This window comes from Drosophila miranda (genome assembly GCF_003369915.1).
Source record: "Drosophila miranda strain MSH22 chromosome Y unlocalized genomic scaffold, D.miranda_PacBio2.1 Contig_Y2_pilon, whole genome shotgun sequence".
NCBI lineage: Eukaryota > Metazoa > Arthropoda > Insecta > Diptera > Drosophilidae > Drosophila > Drosophila miranda.
The window spans coordinates 23150889-23167220 of NW_022881614.1; the positions used below are offsets into that span (position 1 = coordinate 23150889).

Below are 16332 nucleotides of genomic sequence, written 5' to 3' on the forward strand. Positions count from 1 at the left end.
GGTAATGGCCCGGTTGACAACATTTTAATCCTTGTCGTTCACATTCAAAAAACTTATATTTGGCGCGCACCACTCGTATCTAGTCGATAGTATCAATAACAGAACTTGAATCGGGTAAGGACCTCTTTCACCCGGTTCACAACAATTCCATACACAATGTTGCGGGCAACATTAATTGGAAACCGTTTTTTAGTCCAAATACAATACATAAAAGTAATTAAAAGTAGTTAATTTTGTAGAAATTGTAATCATCGATGGGATAAAGCTTAGTGGGCAAAGCTTTAAACTCTATATAGCTTGTAATATTCGAAGGGAGATATTTTTGGCAACACCCGGTTCACAACAAATGAGTCCCATTCCATGTTGCTAATTCCATGATCACACACCCTGGGGGAAGTGGATCTTATAGAACTGAGAAAATGTTTGTCATCCTAGGCTCTAATTAATGCAGAAACTAGTCAGTCTCTGTTTTAAACGATATTTTGAAGCTCATCGTCCTTCTACAGAGACCAAGAACTGGTACTGGGATCAGGATTTATTTACAAACACCTAATCAAATGCATGAATAGGCCTTAAAAATGCAATCTAACACAAGGTCTTTATTAATTACATTTGAAAGCAGCTTGGAAAATAGGGCGAGTTTGACAGGTCGGTATATAAAACAAAAACGTTAATTAGAGGTGGAGAACTATCGATAGTAGGCGCCATCGATAGTGGACGATAGAATTTCAGTTTCAATGCAAACCGTTTTATCAAAGACGTTCCAAGATGTCAATACATCCTTTAAGGTGTCTGCAATGTTTTGCGCTGAGTGATTGGTTGCATCTTTCAGTTTCCTTGTAGCTAACGATGCGGTTTTGATTTTGATATTCATGCACGAAATGGCCCGTGACGGTTAACAAGCTCGAGATGGCACTTGATGTCCACAAGTCGCATTTAATAGCAATGTCAGAAATCTCCTCCAAAATCGTTGACAATTTCGCCAAAGTTTCTTTAAAGAGATTGGCCATCATGACGTCTCCCAAAGGTGTCCGACTGGGAAGTTTGTATCGCGGATCCATAGCTTGGGAATATTTGATAAAGTCTTCATTCTCAACGATACTAAAGGGCTGCACATCTTTTGCAACCATCTCTGTTAAAAATTTTTGTGCCATAAACAACAGCTCTTTTAAAATACGACTCCATCGACCGCATACTCGATCTGCAACTCCTGCTTGTAGATGCAATGTTTTCGCTGTCAGTACAAGCACGATTCGGTCGCAGAATTTTTTTCGCTGTCGGTGCTGCTGCAATCGCAATTCGCTGCAGAGCTGCGACGTTTGCCTTAAATTAGACAAAAATTTCGTATACTTTCTAATTGCTTGCGAAGTGTATTACTTTTAGAAAAAAGCGATTCATTTCTCTCTTTTGTATCAATTGAATATCAATGCTCGCCACAAATAAACCAATGCGCACAAATTTAAATCATACTATCGACCACTATCGTCCACTATCGAAACATTGAACCATCGATAGTGCCATCGATTGTTCTCGACCTCTACGGCAAATATGTCTTCCTCTTTCTTTTATTTCCGCCACAGCCTGAGAAAGTTGAAAAATCATGGGTGAGTTGTCAAAAAAGAGTAGTTTTTATGTGAAACAAGCAAATTGTGTCGCAAAACAGTGTAGAAATGGAGTTGTTAATGTCGGACGGCTAAAACAGTAAGTGAATTTATGTTGAACAACCTGAGAGACTGGGTCCTACCAAAAAGTTGAAAGAGTTGGGATTTTGCGTTTGCAAAAATCCGTTGAAATCTAATGAATCGTGCAAACTAATGGCTTACGATCTGGTTTTGACAATAGAACACACCTCAACGCAGCTATTGCAAGTGATATTTAGCGATAATAGTCTCCTAAATGAAATTTGCAACGATTCATTCGATCTAACCTCACAAAGTCAAAGCCGACTAAACTGTCATTTGTTTACATTGTGATGCCATAGTGAACCTCGATTTAATCCAATTAATTGAATGTTTTCAGGCAAACCAAGAGGTCTGCGCACAGCCAGAAAGCATGTGAACCATCGTCGCGACCAGCGTTGGGCCGACAAGGACTACAAGAAGGCTCATTTGGGCACCAGATGGAAGGCCAATCCCTTCGGCGGTGCTTCCCACGCCAAGGGTATTGTGCTCGAGAAAGTGTACGTACGTGGTCTCAGAACATCTCCAAAGTGTTTTCCTAGGTGTGCCGAAAGAATCGGCGTCTTGACGCCTCGCAGTATATTTTTGTGTTTTGTTGGGTCTGAAACGCAAATCACAGGATTATACTGTGAGATGCTGGGCGTGCTATCAGAGAGTGTGAAAGGAACCTAAGTGCATTTGTATTTCATTGTATCTAACAAATATATTCTAATCCACTCTTATTTGTTTAATTGTAGTGGCGTTGAAGCCAAACAGCCCAACTCTGCCATCCGCAAGTGCGTGAGGGTGCAGCTCATCAAGAACGGAAAGAAGATTACCGCTTTCGTGCCCCGTGACGGTAGCTTGAACTACATCGAGGAGAACGACGAAGTCCTGGTTGCCGGTTTCGGTCGTAAGGGTCACGCCGTCGGTGATATTCCCGGTGTGCGCTTCAAGGTTGTCAAGGTGGCCAACGTCTCTCTGTTGGCTCTTTACAAGGAGAAGAAGGAACGCCCAAGATCTTAGATGATACGTCTAATCTTTTTCCAGACACAGAGTTAGGGTTTTACAAAACTAAATAAAAAAAGAAAATTTAATTGGCTTTATTTTAATTTCTTTAAATGTAGTTTTTAAATATAAGTGAATGTAGGAGAATCGGCGTTCGCTGCCAGACATGTCAGCACACTTTCGTCTGGGGATTCGCCGGAACCTGGTTCCTGCTAGTATCGTCCGGGGTTGTTGAAATTGTTTGCCGGTGGTCGACGAGAGCGAGGACCGCGGGTGCGGGCACCGCGGGGTTGGTTGTATCCACGGTTACTGGAGGAACCTTGATCTTGCATGTTGGCATTGTTTTGCCACACAATGCGTGACCGATTCTGGTTCGAATTTTGATTTCCACGCGCTCCGCGAACCCTACGGTTGTTGTTTGGCAAGCCACTGCGCAACGTGCGATATCGCGTGTTGTCCGACGGGAAAGTGGCCTCGGCCTCGCGTCCCTCCTCCTTTAAAGAGAATAGATCGTGTTAAAATGTTGATCAGCAGCGAATAGGGGGTGGAATAGTTAGTAGCAAATATGGGCAAGGACTTTAACAACAACTGATGTTAGTCGCATTTCAATTATCGCATGCAGGAGTTTCACCAAACTGAAACCACGCCATGGCTACTAGTCAGAGATTACGCTATCTTTGGTAAAAGCGCGTCCTTCTTACCTCAACACCCACTGTCTGCTTCTCACCCTCTGAGGAGACTCCATCTGTGCCCTCGTTGCCTTCCGCCTGATTGGGCTTGTTATCCGTTAGCTCAGACTGGCTTGTGCCCACATTTTGGTCTGCAAAAGTGAACAGGTTATCTTTATATCCCAATCGAGGATGGCCTGCATATGCTTACTCTCATTTGCGAGCTGCTGGGAGTCTTCACCCTGGCTTCGTTCAGCCTCACAGATATCTTCTGCTCCGCCCAAGTCACTCTCGGCAGCGTTGCTTTCGGCTGCCTCGTTTGGCTTCTGGGGTAATGTGGCTGCTGCGCCATCACCACTTGGCCCAGCACTCTCGTCGGGAGCCACCGCTGCGATTCCATCTACCTCTGCTGTCTCCACACGAACTGGCTGCTCACTAAAGTTGGACACTTGCGGGGAACTGACAATTTCCACGGAGCTACTGGGAAGGATTCTATTACCGTCTGTATGAAGACATTAGTTTCCGACTTACCTCTCTGTACGCCGAGATGCTGCCGAAGATGTAGAGGCGACCGCCTGCTTCCATGGGTAGGTCTCGGCTTGTGGCAATTTTGCAGGATTCGAAGAGTCTCCACTGCCACTGGTGATAGCCTGGCTTTGGTTGTTCTCCTGGGTAGAGGCAGAGGCAGCCACTACTGCCGCACCTGCTTGGTTGTCCAGCAATTGGCTCTCCCCTTGGACCTGAAGTTGCTGCTCCTCAATATCCACCTCGTTATTGTCTTGAGGATCGGACGGCATTTCGTTTTCATCGTCCGCACCCTCGTTGTCCATGTCGTTGTCCTGCTCGTAAGAATCCTCGTAGCCCTCTTGATCGGCCTCGCCACCATCGACGGGGCCGTCATCAGCATCCGCCAAGACAACGTCCTCATCATCAGAGTCCACCACCTGAATGTCATCCTCCTGATCTCGCTGCGACGAGGTTGGCATCTGATCTACGTCCATCCCGGAGTCTCCAATGTGAGTGGCGGACAGCTCTTCGCTGTGCATAGGAGTACGCAGCCGCTTCATCTTCTCTGGGACCCCATCTTCTGTATTGGTGGAGTCACCTTCCACGTCGCGAGGACGTTTGATGCCAATGGATGAACAGCCACCCTGAGTGGTGGTCACATTGCTGCTGGACGGCGTGTGTCTGCTGTGACTGCTGACTACCGTCGAGGAGCTGCTGCTGCTGCCAGAAGTGCTGGGCTGCTGGCTCTGGTTGTTCGCATCCTGGACACTTGGCGCCGTCGGATTCGGTGTGGAGGTCGATGTCGATGTGGAAGTAGAAGTCGACGAAGAGCCCTCTACGCGTGGCGATACTAAGGCCACGACCTGCTGCTGAGACCCTCCTGTAAATAGCTGCGAATCGTTTTGCTGTGGATGCTGAACGCTTTCCGCCTCTTGGGAACTCTCGGCGGCGGAGGTGGCTCCCATCGGTGGAATGGCGGCCACCGCTACAGCCGCCGAGCTGGTCGACGGCATGTAATCTGTGTGCGAAGATGTGGGCGATGAGGAAGCCATCGACTCCAAGGCTCCACTGCCTGTGGTGTGAACCTGCTGCTGCGGGGGAACTAGGGCAGTGTTGGCCACGGCAGAGCTGCTGCCACTGGCCGATGCAGATGTGGTAGAGGTCGACGACGAGGATGTCGAAGCACTGCCCGCCGACGGCTGCTGGCTGGTGGGCAGGATGGCAGCCGTCCGGCTGTTCTGCACGGAGATAGGTCTGATGCTGGCCAAGGGTGTCTCCCCGCCACGCCAGGGGGTGACAGTAGCCGACTGCTGCACTGTGGCCGACCCCGACATGGGCTTCACATTGGCAGTGCGTGGTGATGAGGACTCTGATATATTTCCTTTCTCCGCGACAGAGCTCGTAGAGGGCTTGGTCGACTGCTGGGAGCCCAGTTGACGCTGGAGTTGATTGATGCGCATGTGCAGCGCCTCGTTCTCTCGAGTGAGCCGCAAGTTGACCTCCTTGTTTGCGGCAATATTCTCCTGCAGCTCCTTCTCCAGGCGGGCGACGGTCTCGTCGTATTGGGTCTTGTTGCTGGCGAGGGTAGCCTCCTGATTGACCAGATCCGTTCTGGCCACTGTAAGGTCTTGGATGAGCTTGTTCACCTTTACCTTGTGATCCTGACGGGCGGCATTGGAATCGTTTTCGGGCTCAGTCAGGTGTTTCTTGAGAGCATCGTTTTCAGTGGTCACCATCTCCAGTTCCTCCTTGGCGGCTCTATACTGGTTGCCAACTTCTTCCAGCTCGGAGCGAACCTTCTCCAGGTCGGCACTGATGTCGGCTCCCCCCTGTTGCGCCTGGAGAGTCACGTAGCTATCCCTGTAGCGCTTGGCCACCTTACGCAAGGCCAACTCCTTGCTGTCCTTATCCTGCAGAGCCTTCTCCTTCGTCTCCAGGTCATCGGTGGCTTTCAGCAGTTCCTCTTCCTTCTGCAACAGTCGGTTCTTCAGCTCCATGATGTCCTGCGACTGGCGTGTGTTTGTCTGCCGGAGATTTATGGACTCCTCCATCTGCTTTTTGCGGGCCTCGTCCAGGGCTTGTACTTTTCCTGTCAGCGCTGGCAGCTCTGCCCTCAGGGAGCCAATCTCTTCGTTTTGTTTCTTGCTAAGTTCCCTTTCAGCCGTGAGCTGCTTGGCCAGGCTCTCGCGCTCTGTCTGAATCCGCTTGAACTCCTCTGGATTGCGATTGCTCTTCTCCACCAAGACATTGGCTCGCTGACGCCATTTGACGGCCTCGGTGCGCAGCGAGGTGTTCTCCAAATTGAGTTCTTCGATCTTCGATGTTAGCTTCTTGTTGCCGCATTGAAGCGGGAACAGTTCCTTTTCCAAACTCTGGATGCGGCTAGTCAGCTCCGTCACGCGCTGTGTGAGACTGTTTCGCTCCTCTCGCAGGATGCGATTTCTATCTGTGATGGCGTTCAGGGTCTCGATCTTGCGCAACACCTCGGCGTGCTTAGAGGTCGAAACCACGTTGGTCTGGTTCCTGGAGCGTTCCTGGTTTAGACAGGCATTCAGCTCGTCCACCTTCTTCTGCTGAATGGTGAGATCCGACGCTAGGCGTGCATTCTCAGCCTTTACAATGTCCAGCTTTGCCACACATAGATCCTTCTCGTGGCGCAGGAACTTAATGATCTTCAGAAGCTGCTCGTTGCTGCGGATCTCTTCTACAGCCATGCCGGAAATGTTGAGACTTTGGTCGGCATCCATAGCCAGAGATTCGTTAAGAATGGAGCTGTTCTGACCCTGACCCGAACCCGACTGACTCAAGGCCGTCAGCTTTGTGGCCAGTGCTTCAATCTGATCGTGCAAAGTCGCATTCAGAGCATTCAAGTCGGCCACGCGCCTGTCCGACTCCTCTTTCTCCTTCTCCAGAAGGCTCTGGGCCTCGGCGTTCGACTTGACCAGCGCGTCGTGGGCGGCCTGCAGCGATTCCCGTCCCGTCTTCAGCTGGTTTAGCTCGTCCCTCAATTTGAAGTTGTCAGTCTTCAGACTGGTAACGTCTTGGATGTCGGTAGAGTGCAAGACCATTTCGTGGGCATACTTTACTTCCACTTCGTGCAGCGACTCGGCCAGCGTCGTGTTCTCAGATTGCAGAGTTCGGATTGTGCGACCCGATTCGGTGAGCTTCTCAAGAACAGTCTTCAGCTCATCCTGGGAGGCCTTGACCTGATCTGTCTGGTTTATGGTCCTGCTCTGTTCGGTGACATTCGAGAGCATGGCCTCGGCCTCCAGTTCGTCGATGCGTGCCCTGAGCTCGCCCTCGGCGTTCTTCCATTTCTTCATCTCATCCTCGTGATTGGCCACCATCTCGGAGTGCAGCTCGTGCAGGCGCTTGACTTCGGCCTCGGCAGTCTGTGACATCTTGTAGAACTGCTCGCCATGCGCCCGCAACGAGGCCAGCTCCTTCTTGAGCGATTCAATCTCAACCGCAGCCTGGTTGTACTTGAGCTCGAATTCTCGGGCCCTTTTGTTGGCTGCCGTTACGGGATTCTCATTCATCGAGGGCGTCAGGCTCTCCTGCAGTTTCTTGCTCAGATCGTTCACCTGAATCGTCTTTTGGGCAAGCTCCTCGCGGACACTTACGAGCTCTGCTTTCCACTTCTCGGCTTGCTGCTTCTCTTCGTCCTTCAGCTTGATGGCAGTCTCGGTTTGGCGCTTGAACTCGGTGACAGTCTCTTGGAATTTTTCCTGCTCCTCCTGCTGGTGACGTCGCTGGGCAGCCAGCTCTCGAGCTGCATCACCTAGCCGCTGCTCGAGGCGCAAGCGTCCCTCAGTCTCAGATCTCTCGAGGTTGAACTTGATAAACTCCAAATTGTTGAGCAAAAGCGACTGGCTTTGGTGATCCCGACGGAAGCTCTCCTTCTCGATCTGCAGACGGGCGGACGTGTCCTTTAAAGAGCGGTTCTCTTGCCGCAGATTGTAGGCCTCTGCTTCGGCGGCAGCCGACTTTTTCTGGGCCGCCAGTGTTTCATCCTTGAGTAGGAAGCTGGTCTGCTCGTGCTTGATGATAGTCTTTTCGTAGTTCCTGTTTCGATCCTCAAGGGCCGATATCTGATTTTTGAACGCCTCAATGTTCCTGTTAAGTATATCGATCTGCTCTTTCTGGAAATCGGTGGCATTCAGCAGCTTGCAGTTGTTGGATGTCAGCTCGCGAACTTCCTTGCGCATCGAATCGAACTGTTCCTGGGCCAGAGCGTCGTTCTTTCGCTTCTCGCTAGTGTAGTATTCGTAATTCTCCTTAAGCGATGCGTATTTGTTGCTCTCCTCCACCAACTGCTTCTCCAGACTGTGTATGCGCTGCTCCAGCTTCCCGACCTCTTCCTTAGTGTGTTCGCTAGATTCGCTAACATCCATATCCGCAGACGAATCATCCAGATTGACGGTCTGACGACCCTGTCTCTTTTGGGCAGCAAAGAAATACTTCTGGTAGCGCTCACACTTGGAGCTTAAAAGATTATGCGCATTGTTCTTCTCCGTGAGCTGCTCCTCCAGCAGGGAACATCTTTCTTGGGCCCTCTTGCCACGCTCTTTGTCCATTTGCAACATTTCCGTATTCCTTTCTTTTTCTTGCTCATCCATTGTCTGCGCTAGCTGGTGCGTCAACTGCAAGAGTTTCTGGTTCTGTGCCTGCAATTCGACGATCGAATCAAAGGTGACTAGCTGATCGGTAATGACGTCAAAATTGTTTGATTGGCTCGTGCTATCTCCCGACCTGTTGCGATTTACGTGGGGGACTCCTGCACGCAGGCAATTCAGCTCATCCAGCAGCGAGCACACCTGCCGGCCGAGGTCCTTCGTGGATTTTTCCAGCAGATGGTTCTTCTTTGTGATGGATTTCAAGTCGAAGGTTACCGTCTCCAGTGTCTCCTCTAGGCATTGTTTCTTTTCAAATAGTGCATCCCGCTCCGGGATTATATGGTCGTAGGCTTCTTTCAAATTTTCGAAATCAATACGCAGCTGCTCAATCTCAGGGACACGCTCTTGGATCTCCTTATACATGGACTCGATGTGCAGCTTCATTTTGGACTTATCGAGATTCGCTAGCTCCAGCTCGTCGAGGGCCTTGACATACTTCAAGTACAGTTCGGTGATCGTGAAGTCGGGATGGATAACCCGACTGGCAACAGCCGCACTCGGAGACAACTTGCAGATTGCCTCCTCCAGACCTCGACCCTTGGACTGAGCCAGTAAGCGATTTGCTTCGGAGATTTCCCTTCTTAAATCCGTTATTGTTGCATCGCGTTCTGCTAGCTCAGAGCTGTGCTGCTGCTTTGTGGAACTCAGCTCGGCCTCTACCTTGTCGAGCTGCTCAGTCACTTCGCTCAGCATGCGCTTCATCTCGGCGATGCCCTGCAATAGCTCGTTCTTGTCCGCCTGATTCTGATCCTCTGTGCTCTTGTAAATTTCAAAGAGCCTGTTCTTGGCATCGAGCTCGTTCTTTAACATGGCAACGTACTTTTCTGATGCCATGGACTGCTTGTAGGCGTTGCTGGTCAACTCCCTTATCTTCTCGTTCAACTGGCCAACGGCCTCCACGACCTGGGCATGCTCGGCCTGTAGTATTTGAAGTGCATCGCACTTCAGACTCAGACTGTTCTCCATCTGGATTGTGTTCAGGGAGTTCTCTCTGCGGATGTTCTGCAGCTCGCTGTTGTTGCGGTTAAGATCGCTGTTGAGCAACCGAATCTCATTTTGCAGCATGATACGCTCGTTCTCGATACGCTGCTCCTTCGTCTGTAGAGCCACCTCTTTGCTTTGGATCTCGTCTACGCGCGCAATGGCTTCGTATTTGGCAGAGATGGCGTTGCTCAACTGCTGACGGTAGCTGTGCAGATCCTCTTTCAGACGTTCTAGCTCTGCATTCTGACGTTCTATCAACGTCAATAGCGAGTCACGCTCCTCAATTATACTGTTCTTCTTCTGCCTGAAGGAGGACGCGATCTGCTCGTTGCTTCGGACGGTCTCCAGCAGATGATCACGCTCTGCGGAAACTTGGTCCAGCTGGGTGCGCAGCTCATTAACATTTTGATCGAAATTCGACAACTTCACCTTATAATCCTCGACCGCGTTCTGCAACTCCTCCCGCTGTTGTTCAGATTCGGCTAAGGAGAAAAAGATTTAATGGAAATTAACATATGCTTGTATAGCTGCTAAACAACTCACTGAGCCGGTGGGCAGCAGCGCGTTCTTTGCAATATTCCCCGAAGAACTGGTCGATATATGACTGCAGTTTTGTCTGCATGCCGGCTGGCAATTGCTCCAGCTCGTCCCGAGCAAACACATTTTCTAATCTCTGTGGACCACTGAGATCCATGCTGACGACTATTTTACTAACTTTTATTAGTTAGATTTATTGAAAAAAATTTTTAAGCGCAAAAACAAAAAAATAAACTCCGCTCGCGTCTGTCAAATTTCAGTGTAACCCCCGCAGCAGAAAAATAGCAAAACTCGTAGCCATTGTGCAAAAAGCCGGAAAGACGCTATATAAAGGCAATATAAATGCATTCTTATGAATAAATATTAAAACAAAAATGCATACGTATGCTAGTAGGCATTGCCTACGCATATGCACTAACTTTAACCGACTCTGAATTGATTTTGGCTATATCATCCATTTTTGTTGAGACACACAGCCACAGACTTTTGGCTAGCCGCCAGCAAACCTCCCTCCAGTGCTTTGCAAATTCGAACACAATGTCATCGGCAACCATTGTAAATGTTTAAACATATAATATGCATTCTCGTTTTTCCGAATTCTACACTTACCTAAACGATTAGCGGCTGCACGATTCTTGCAGTACTCATCTGCAAACTTTTCAATGTACCCCGACAACTTCTTTTGCAAGTTATCCGGCACGAGATTTAACTCGTCGGGTTCAAGTATGTGGTCCAACGATTGTGGACCGCACAGATCCATTTTCGCAGTGGATGTTTGTTTAATAAATGCACTCAAACTATACTTTTTTAATGGAAAATAAATAAAATTATCTTTGTGACAAGGCGGACAGCGAAAAATGGAGTGACCATCAGAAACATATCGAAATATGCCGTGTTACCATCAGAAATATACCAAAATACGTCTTATTTTAAAAATATCCCGTAAATATACTGACGAATTCAAGTTCAATTTTACATATTCCTAGCAATATATCACATTTAGCCATGCCCACATAATTTTTTACGATTCATGAATAATTTTTCTACTTGACTGGCCTATTTTAAACACCTGCTTTTATTGGATTTCTATATAACGTTTAAAATGAAATTTAATAGATTGATGAAATTGACAAAATATACCATTATATACCGATATACCGTAAATATACCGTCGGTTCAATTTTGACCTCAAAATATACCGAAAAGTATTACAAATACCGTAAACGGTCGATACTCGTGATTGCAGTGCTGTAAAATGTAAAACGCTAAAGTGACTATCTGGCAGCACTAATTTCCGCGCCAAATTCAAAATCTTTGAGTTTCTTATGAAACTTGAATGTTTCTTGGACATAGATACGTTATCCAACTGATGGGTTGTAAATAGAGCTCTTGTGTTGCCTTCTGATGAAGTCCACTGTCTAAGTAAATCATACCTACCGCAGTTGCTGTTGCAAGCATTGCACACAACTAAAGCAGCCCCTTACATAACAGAATGGTAAAGGCGTTAAGCCAGCAGACAGCCATCAATGTGTGTACTTCATTCAGCCTGGCCCCGGACCAACGTGTGCCGGGCTTCATCTGCGATAAGAGAGTCGAGTCTCGAACTGCACCTACCTGGGCGAGCAGCATGCACTGGGAGAAACCTCCACGACGAAGGTGGACGGAATAACTGGTTTGATGCTGCGTCCCGCAACATCGTTTCTGGCAATCCACCAGCGATCTGCTTATCAATAATTTGTTTTTCTCCTTTTTCTGCATTTAGGCAGAGATTCGCTGACGATAGCAGCTCAAGTGTCACACGCCCACATTTTTGGAAAAGTCGATCCTCGCTTGGACTGCGGACCGCGGACCACGGACCGCGCACCGATCTGGGCAATCAGCTCCAACTGCGGCTATTTGCACATACGCCACGCCAATAAACTTGTACCCACCACCGAGGCACGCTTTGATCCTCATTCTCGGTCTTCATCTTGAGTCTCATCCTCAGTTTTTGGTCTTTAGTCTCGAAGGCGGTCGGCACACGCTTGCGTTCGGTTTCTCCCCTCCGCTTTTGGCCTTTTCTTTCGTTTGCCTGGCTTGGCCCCTATGCGCATAAATCCACGCGGAGCCACGGATCCGAGGTTGAGGCCGAAGCCGAAGCGAGCGCCGGCGGCAATTATCGCGATATGATAAACAAATATTTTGCATCTAAGGTAAGAAGCAAGAGGCATTCCCGGCATTCTGGCGCTTAATTATGAACTCTGTTTGCACTGTGGATGGGGCTGCCATTGGGGGCTGTGCTGGCATTGGGCATATACGCGTGGCCTCACTCGGACTCGACTCTCTTCTTCTGGGAGGGTTGTCTTTTGGGCTTGGCTGGGCCGCTGCCAGCAGTTGTTGCAATATGCAATTTAGAAGCTTATCTCCAGCGGGATACCAATCGCTTGGCCGTAACCCCCACGAGAGTGTGTGGAGAGTGAGATGGGAAATAAATATGGCTCTATTTTAGAGACTGAGTTGAGAAAGATGTGGGGGAATGGGAAAAATCACTAAGAGAAAACTAAATGGGATACTAATTTCGATAGAAATATCAAAATCTCTGCCAATTAGACCCCCTGGTTGGGCCATATAACACCCTTCCCCAGAGGTTCCGCACCTTAAAATATTTGCATACGCTTCTATGGGTGTATGGGTGAGAGCCCATGCACGTGTATCTGTGGACAGCATACACACACATATACAGAGCGACATTGGAGCCTCCACCAATTGAAACAAACCAAATGCAAAGTCGTCTCTCCCACAACAAATGGAACGGGAAACAGGTTTCCACCTCGGAAAGTGAGACTCAGAGCCAGGCCAAAGCAAAGACTCTGACTCTGGCTGGAGAGGGGCTCCAAGTCAAAGGTAAGAGCCAAAGCCATAGCCGGAGCCAGAGAGGGAGAGAGAGTTAGAGAGAGAGAGAACAAACGAACGAACGAATATTAAATAAAGTTTGCTTCATTCGATTCAAAAGAACTTGCCGCTCTGTCTCTTGCTCTGGGAGATCGACTTCGCCTGGCCACTGCCACTGCCACTTGCCTCTGACTCCGACTCCCGACTCCCGACGCTGTCTCTGCCTCGTTCCGCTTTGCTGAGCAGCTGCCACTCTCTGGTCGCTCCGGCTCTGGGCCAAGACTGCGCGAAAGGTTTTGCTCGTGCGCTTTTAGCTTTTCGCTTTTTGGCCTTATGCATCGATACCGACTGAGGCATAGACAGAGGCACCGACCCGACATCCACATCCACATCCACATCGAAATCGCAGCGGGTTCACCTCTGAGAGAGCGTCGGGCAGTGGCAGAGTTTAGTTGGTTTGCGGTTCGTCATCAGCGTGGTTCATGTGGCTCTAGCTTTAGCTCTGTCTCAAGCTCCGTTTCCATTGACATCGGCATCGCAATCGCAATCTCGGTCCACGGCTCCGTCTCCGGTTATAATCATAAATATATCTACATACAGACTGGCCTGGCCGCTGGCTCTATACCAGAGATCGGTGCGAGTATATAGGCCCAGTTTTGTTGTAGTGCTGTGCATTTTCCCAAGAGTGCGATTGTATCTGTATTTTTCGGTTTGTGAAATGCTGAAGCCCTTGATTTTAAGCAACAGATACGCTCATTAGTCGCGTCCCCTCAGAAGCTTGCGATCTGAAACGCGTTTGTCAGGCCAAATCTTGGCTATGACCTCCGTGTGAGCTCCGAAAGTTGTGTACCGATTCGCGAGTGCCCAGAGTGCGAAAATGTCCAAGCCATTAGCCGATCGCAGCATTGCGAAATCTTAGACCAAATGTGGGTTAGGGTCTGAACCAGAAACACAACCAAATCCGACAGCGAAAAGACACAGAATTAACACAGACGGACAGAGGCCGACAGACAGACCCTGTGACTGCCATCAGTGGCGACAACAACGTATGAGTAGATTTATGGTTGGAACTGTAACTGCAATATAAATGCTTTCTTATGAATAAATATTAAAACAAAAATGCATACGTAGGCATTGCCTACGCATATGCACTAACTTTAACCGACTCTGAATTGATTTTGGCTATATCATCCATTTTTGTTGAGACACACAGCCACAGACTTTTGGCTAGCCGCCAGCAAACCTCCCTCCAGTGCTTTGCAAATTCGAACACAATGTCATCGGCAACCATTGTAAATGTTTAAACATATAATATGCATTCTCGTTTTTCCGAATTCTACACTTACCTAAACGATTAGCCGCTGCACGATTCTTGCAGTACTCATCTGCAAACTTTTCAATGTACCCCGACAACTTCTTTTGCAAGTTATCCGGCACGAGATTTAACTCGTCGGGTTCAAGTATGTGGTCCAACGATTGTGGACCGCACAGATCCATTTTTGCAGTGGATGTTTGTTTAATAAATGAACTCAAACTATAATTTTTTAATGGAAAATATATAAAATTATCTTTGTGACAAGGCGGACAGCGAAAAATGGAGTGACCATCAGAAACATATCGAAATATGCCGTGTTACCATCAGAAATATACCAAAATACAACGTCTTATTTTAAAAATATCCCGTAAATATACTGACGAATTCAAGTTCAATTTTACATATTCCTAGCAATATATCACATTTAGCCATGCCCACATAATTTTTTACGATTCATGAATAATTTTTCTACTTGACTGGCCTATTTTAAACACCTGCTTTTATTGGATTTCTATATAACGTTTAAAATGAAATTTAATAGATTGATGAAATTGACAAAATATACCATTATATACCGATATACCGTAAATATACCGTCGGTTCAATTTTGACCTCAAAATATACCGAAAAGTATTACAAATACCGTAAACGGTCGATACTCGTGATTGCAGTGTTGTAAAATGTAAAACGCTACAGTGACTATCTGGCAGCACTAATTTCCGCGCCAAATTCAAAATCTTTGAGTTTCTTATGAAACTTAAATGTTTCTTGGACATAGATACGTTATCCAACTGATGGGTTGTAAATAGAGCTCTTGTGTTGCCTTCTGATGAAGTACACTGTCTAAGTAAATCATACCTACCGCAGTTGCTGTTGCAAGCATTGCAAGACGTTAAGCCAGCAGACAGCCATCAATGTATGTACTTCATTCAGCCTGGCCCCGGACCAACGTGTGCCGGGCTTCATCTGCGATAAGAGAGTCGAGTCTCGAACTGCACCTACCTGGGCGAGCAGCATGCACTGGGAGAAACCTCCACGACGAAGGTGGACGGAATAACTGGTTTGATGCTGCGTCCCGCAACATCGTTTCTGGCAGTGCACCAGCGATCTGCTTATCAATAATTTGTTTTTCTCCTTTTTCTGCATTTAGGCAGAGATTCGCTGACGATAGCAGCTCAAGTGTCACACGCCCACATTTTTGGAAAAGTCGATCCTCGCTTGGACTGCGGACCGCGGACCACGGACCGCGCACCGATCTGGGCAATCAGCTCCAACTGCGGCTATTTGCACATACGCCACGCCAATAAACTTGTACCCACCACCGAGGCACGCTTTGATCCTCATTCTCGGTCTTCATCTTGAGTCTCATCCTCAGTTTTTGGTCTTTAGTCTCGAAGGCGGTCGGCACACGCTTGCGTTCGGTTTCTCCCCTCCGCTTTTGGCCTTTTCTTTCGTTTGCCTGGCTTGGCCCCTATGCGCATAAATCCACGCGGAGCCACGGATCCGAGGCTGAGGCCGAAGCCGAAGCGAGCGCCGGCGGCAATTATCGCGATATGATAAACAAATATTTTGCATCTAAGGTAAGAAGCAAGAGGCATTCCCGGCATTCTGGCGCTTAATTATGAACTCTGTTTGCACTGTGGATGGGGCTGGCATTGGGGGCTGTGCTGGCATTGGGCATATACGCGTGGCCTCACTCGTACTCGACTCTCTTCTTCTGGGAGGTTTGTCTTTTGGGCTTGGCTGGGCCGCTGCCAGCAGTTGTTGCAATATGCAATTTAGAAGCTTATCTCCAGCGGGCTACCAATCGCTTGGCCGTAACCCCCACGAGAGTGTGTGGAGAGTGAGATGGGAAATAAATATGGCTCTATTTTAGAGACTGAGTTGAGAAAGATGTGGGGGAATGGGAAAAATATCTAAGAGAAAACTAAATGGGATACTAATTTTGATAGAAATATCAAAATCTCTGCCAATTAGACCCCCTGGTTGGGCCATATAACACCCTTCCCCAGAGGTTCCGCACATTAAAATATTTGCATACGCTTCTATGGGTGTATGGGTGAGAGCCCATGCACGTGTATCTGTGGACAGCATACACACACATATAC

At 48.1% G+C, this 16332-nt stretch overlaps 2 protein-coding genes across 5 annotated transcripts; one reads left to right on the plus strand and one right to left on the minus strand.

Annotated features, from left to right (window-relative positions):
- Positions 1–1507: 1507 nt before the first annotated feature.
- LOC117192438 (40S ribosomal protein S23) lies at positions 1508–2734 on the plus strand. Its single transcript, XM_033397119.1, has 3 exons — positions 1508–1604; positions 2020–2179; positions 2417–2734. The coding sequence occupies exons 1-3, from the start codon at positions 1601–1603 to the stop codon at positions 2682–2684; spliced, it is 432 nt and encodes a 143-aa protein (XP_033253010.1). The 5' UTR covers positions 1508–1600; the 3' UTR covers positions 2685–2734.
- A 14-nt stretch (positions 2735–2748) lies between these two features.
- On the minus strand, positions 2749–14453 carry LOC108159284 (nucleoprotein TPR). 4 transcript variants are annotated; one of them, XM_033397116.1, is made up of 5 exons: positions 14256–14453; positions 3866–9983; positions 3546–3814; positions 3368–3486; positions 2749–3160 (listed from the first exon to the last, which is right to left on the minus strand). In XM_033397116.1, exons 1-5 carry the CDS (start codon positions 14404–14406, stop codon positions 2879–2881), a joined length of 6939 nt encoding a protein of 2312 aa, XP_033253007.1. In that variant the 5' UTR covers positions 14407–14453; the 3' UTR covers positions 2749–2878. The 4 variants fall into 4 exon arrangements, with proteins under 4 accessions (XP_033253007.1, XP_033253009.1, XP_033253006.1 ...); XM_033397118.1 differs by lacking the exon at positions 14256–14453 and adding an exon at positions 10648–10867 and having other exon boundaries at positions 3546–3811; XM_033397115.1 differs by lacking the exon at positions 14256–14453 and adding an exon at positions 10648–10867.
- Positions 14454–16332: the final 1879 nt, after the last annotated feature.

What these genes read in the sequence shown, in the direction of transcription:
- LOC117192438 (XM_033397119.1), top strand. An exon ending in GGTATTGTGCTCGAGAAAGT is followed by an intron (nt 2,180 to 2,416) that starts GTACGTACGTGG and finishes GTTTAATTGTAG; the next exon opens with TGGCGTTGAAGCCAAACAGC.
- LOC108159284 (XM_033397116.1), bottom strand. Translation starts at nt 14,406, where the DNA reads ATGGATCTGTGCGGTCCACAATCGTTGGACCACATACTTGAACCCGAC. An exon ending in CCAGCAGCTCGCAAATGAGA is followed by an intron (nt 3,487 to 3,545) that starts GTAAGCATATGC and finishes TCACTTTTGCAG; the next exon opens with ACCAAAATGTGGGCACAAGC. An exon ending in AGCAGACAGTGGGTGTTGAG is followed by an intron (nt 3,161 to 3,367) that starts GTAAGAAGGACG and finishes TTCTCTTTAAAG; the next exon opens with GAGGAGGGACGCGAGGCCGA.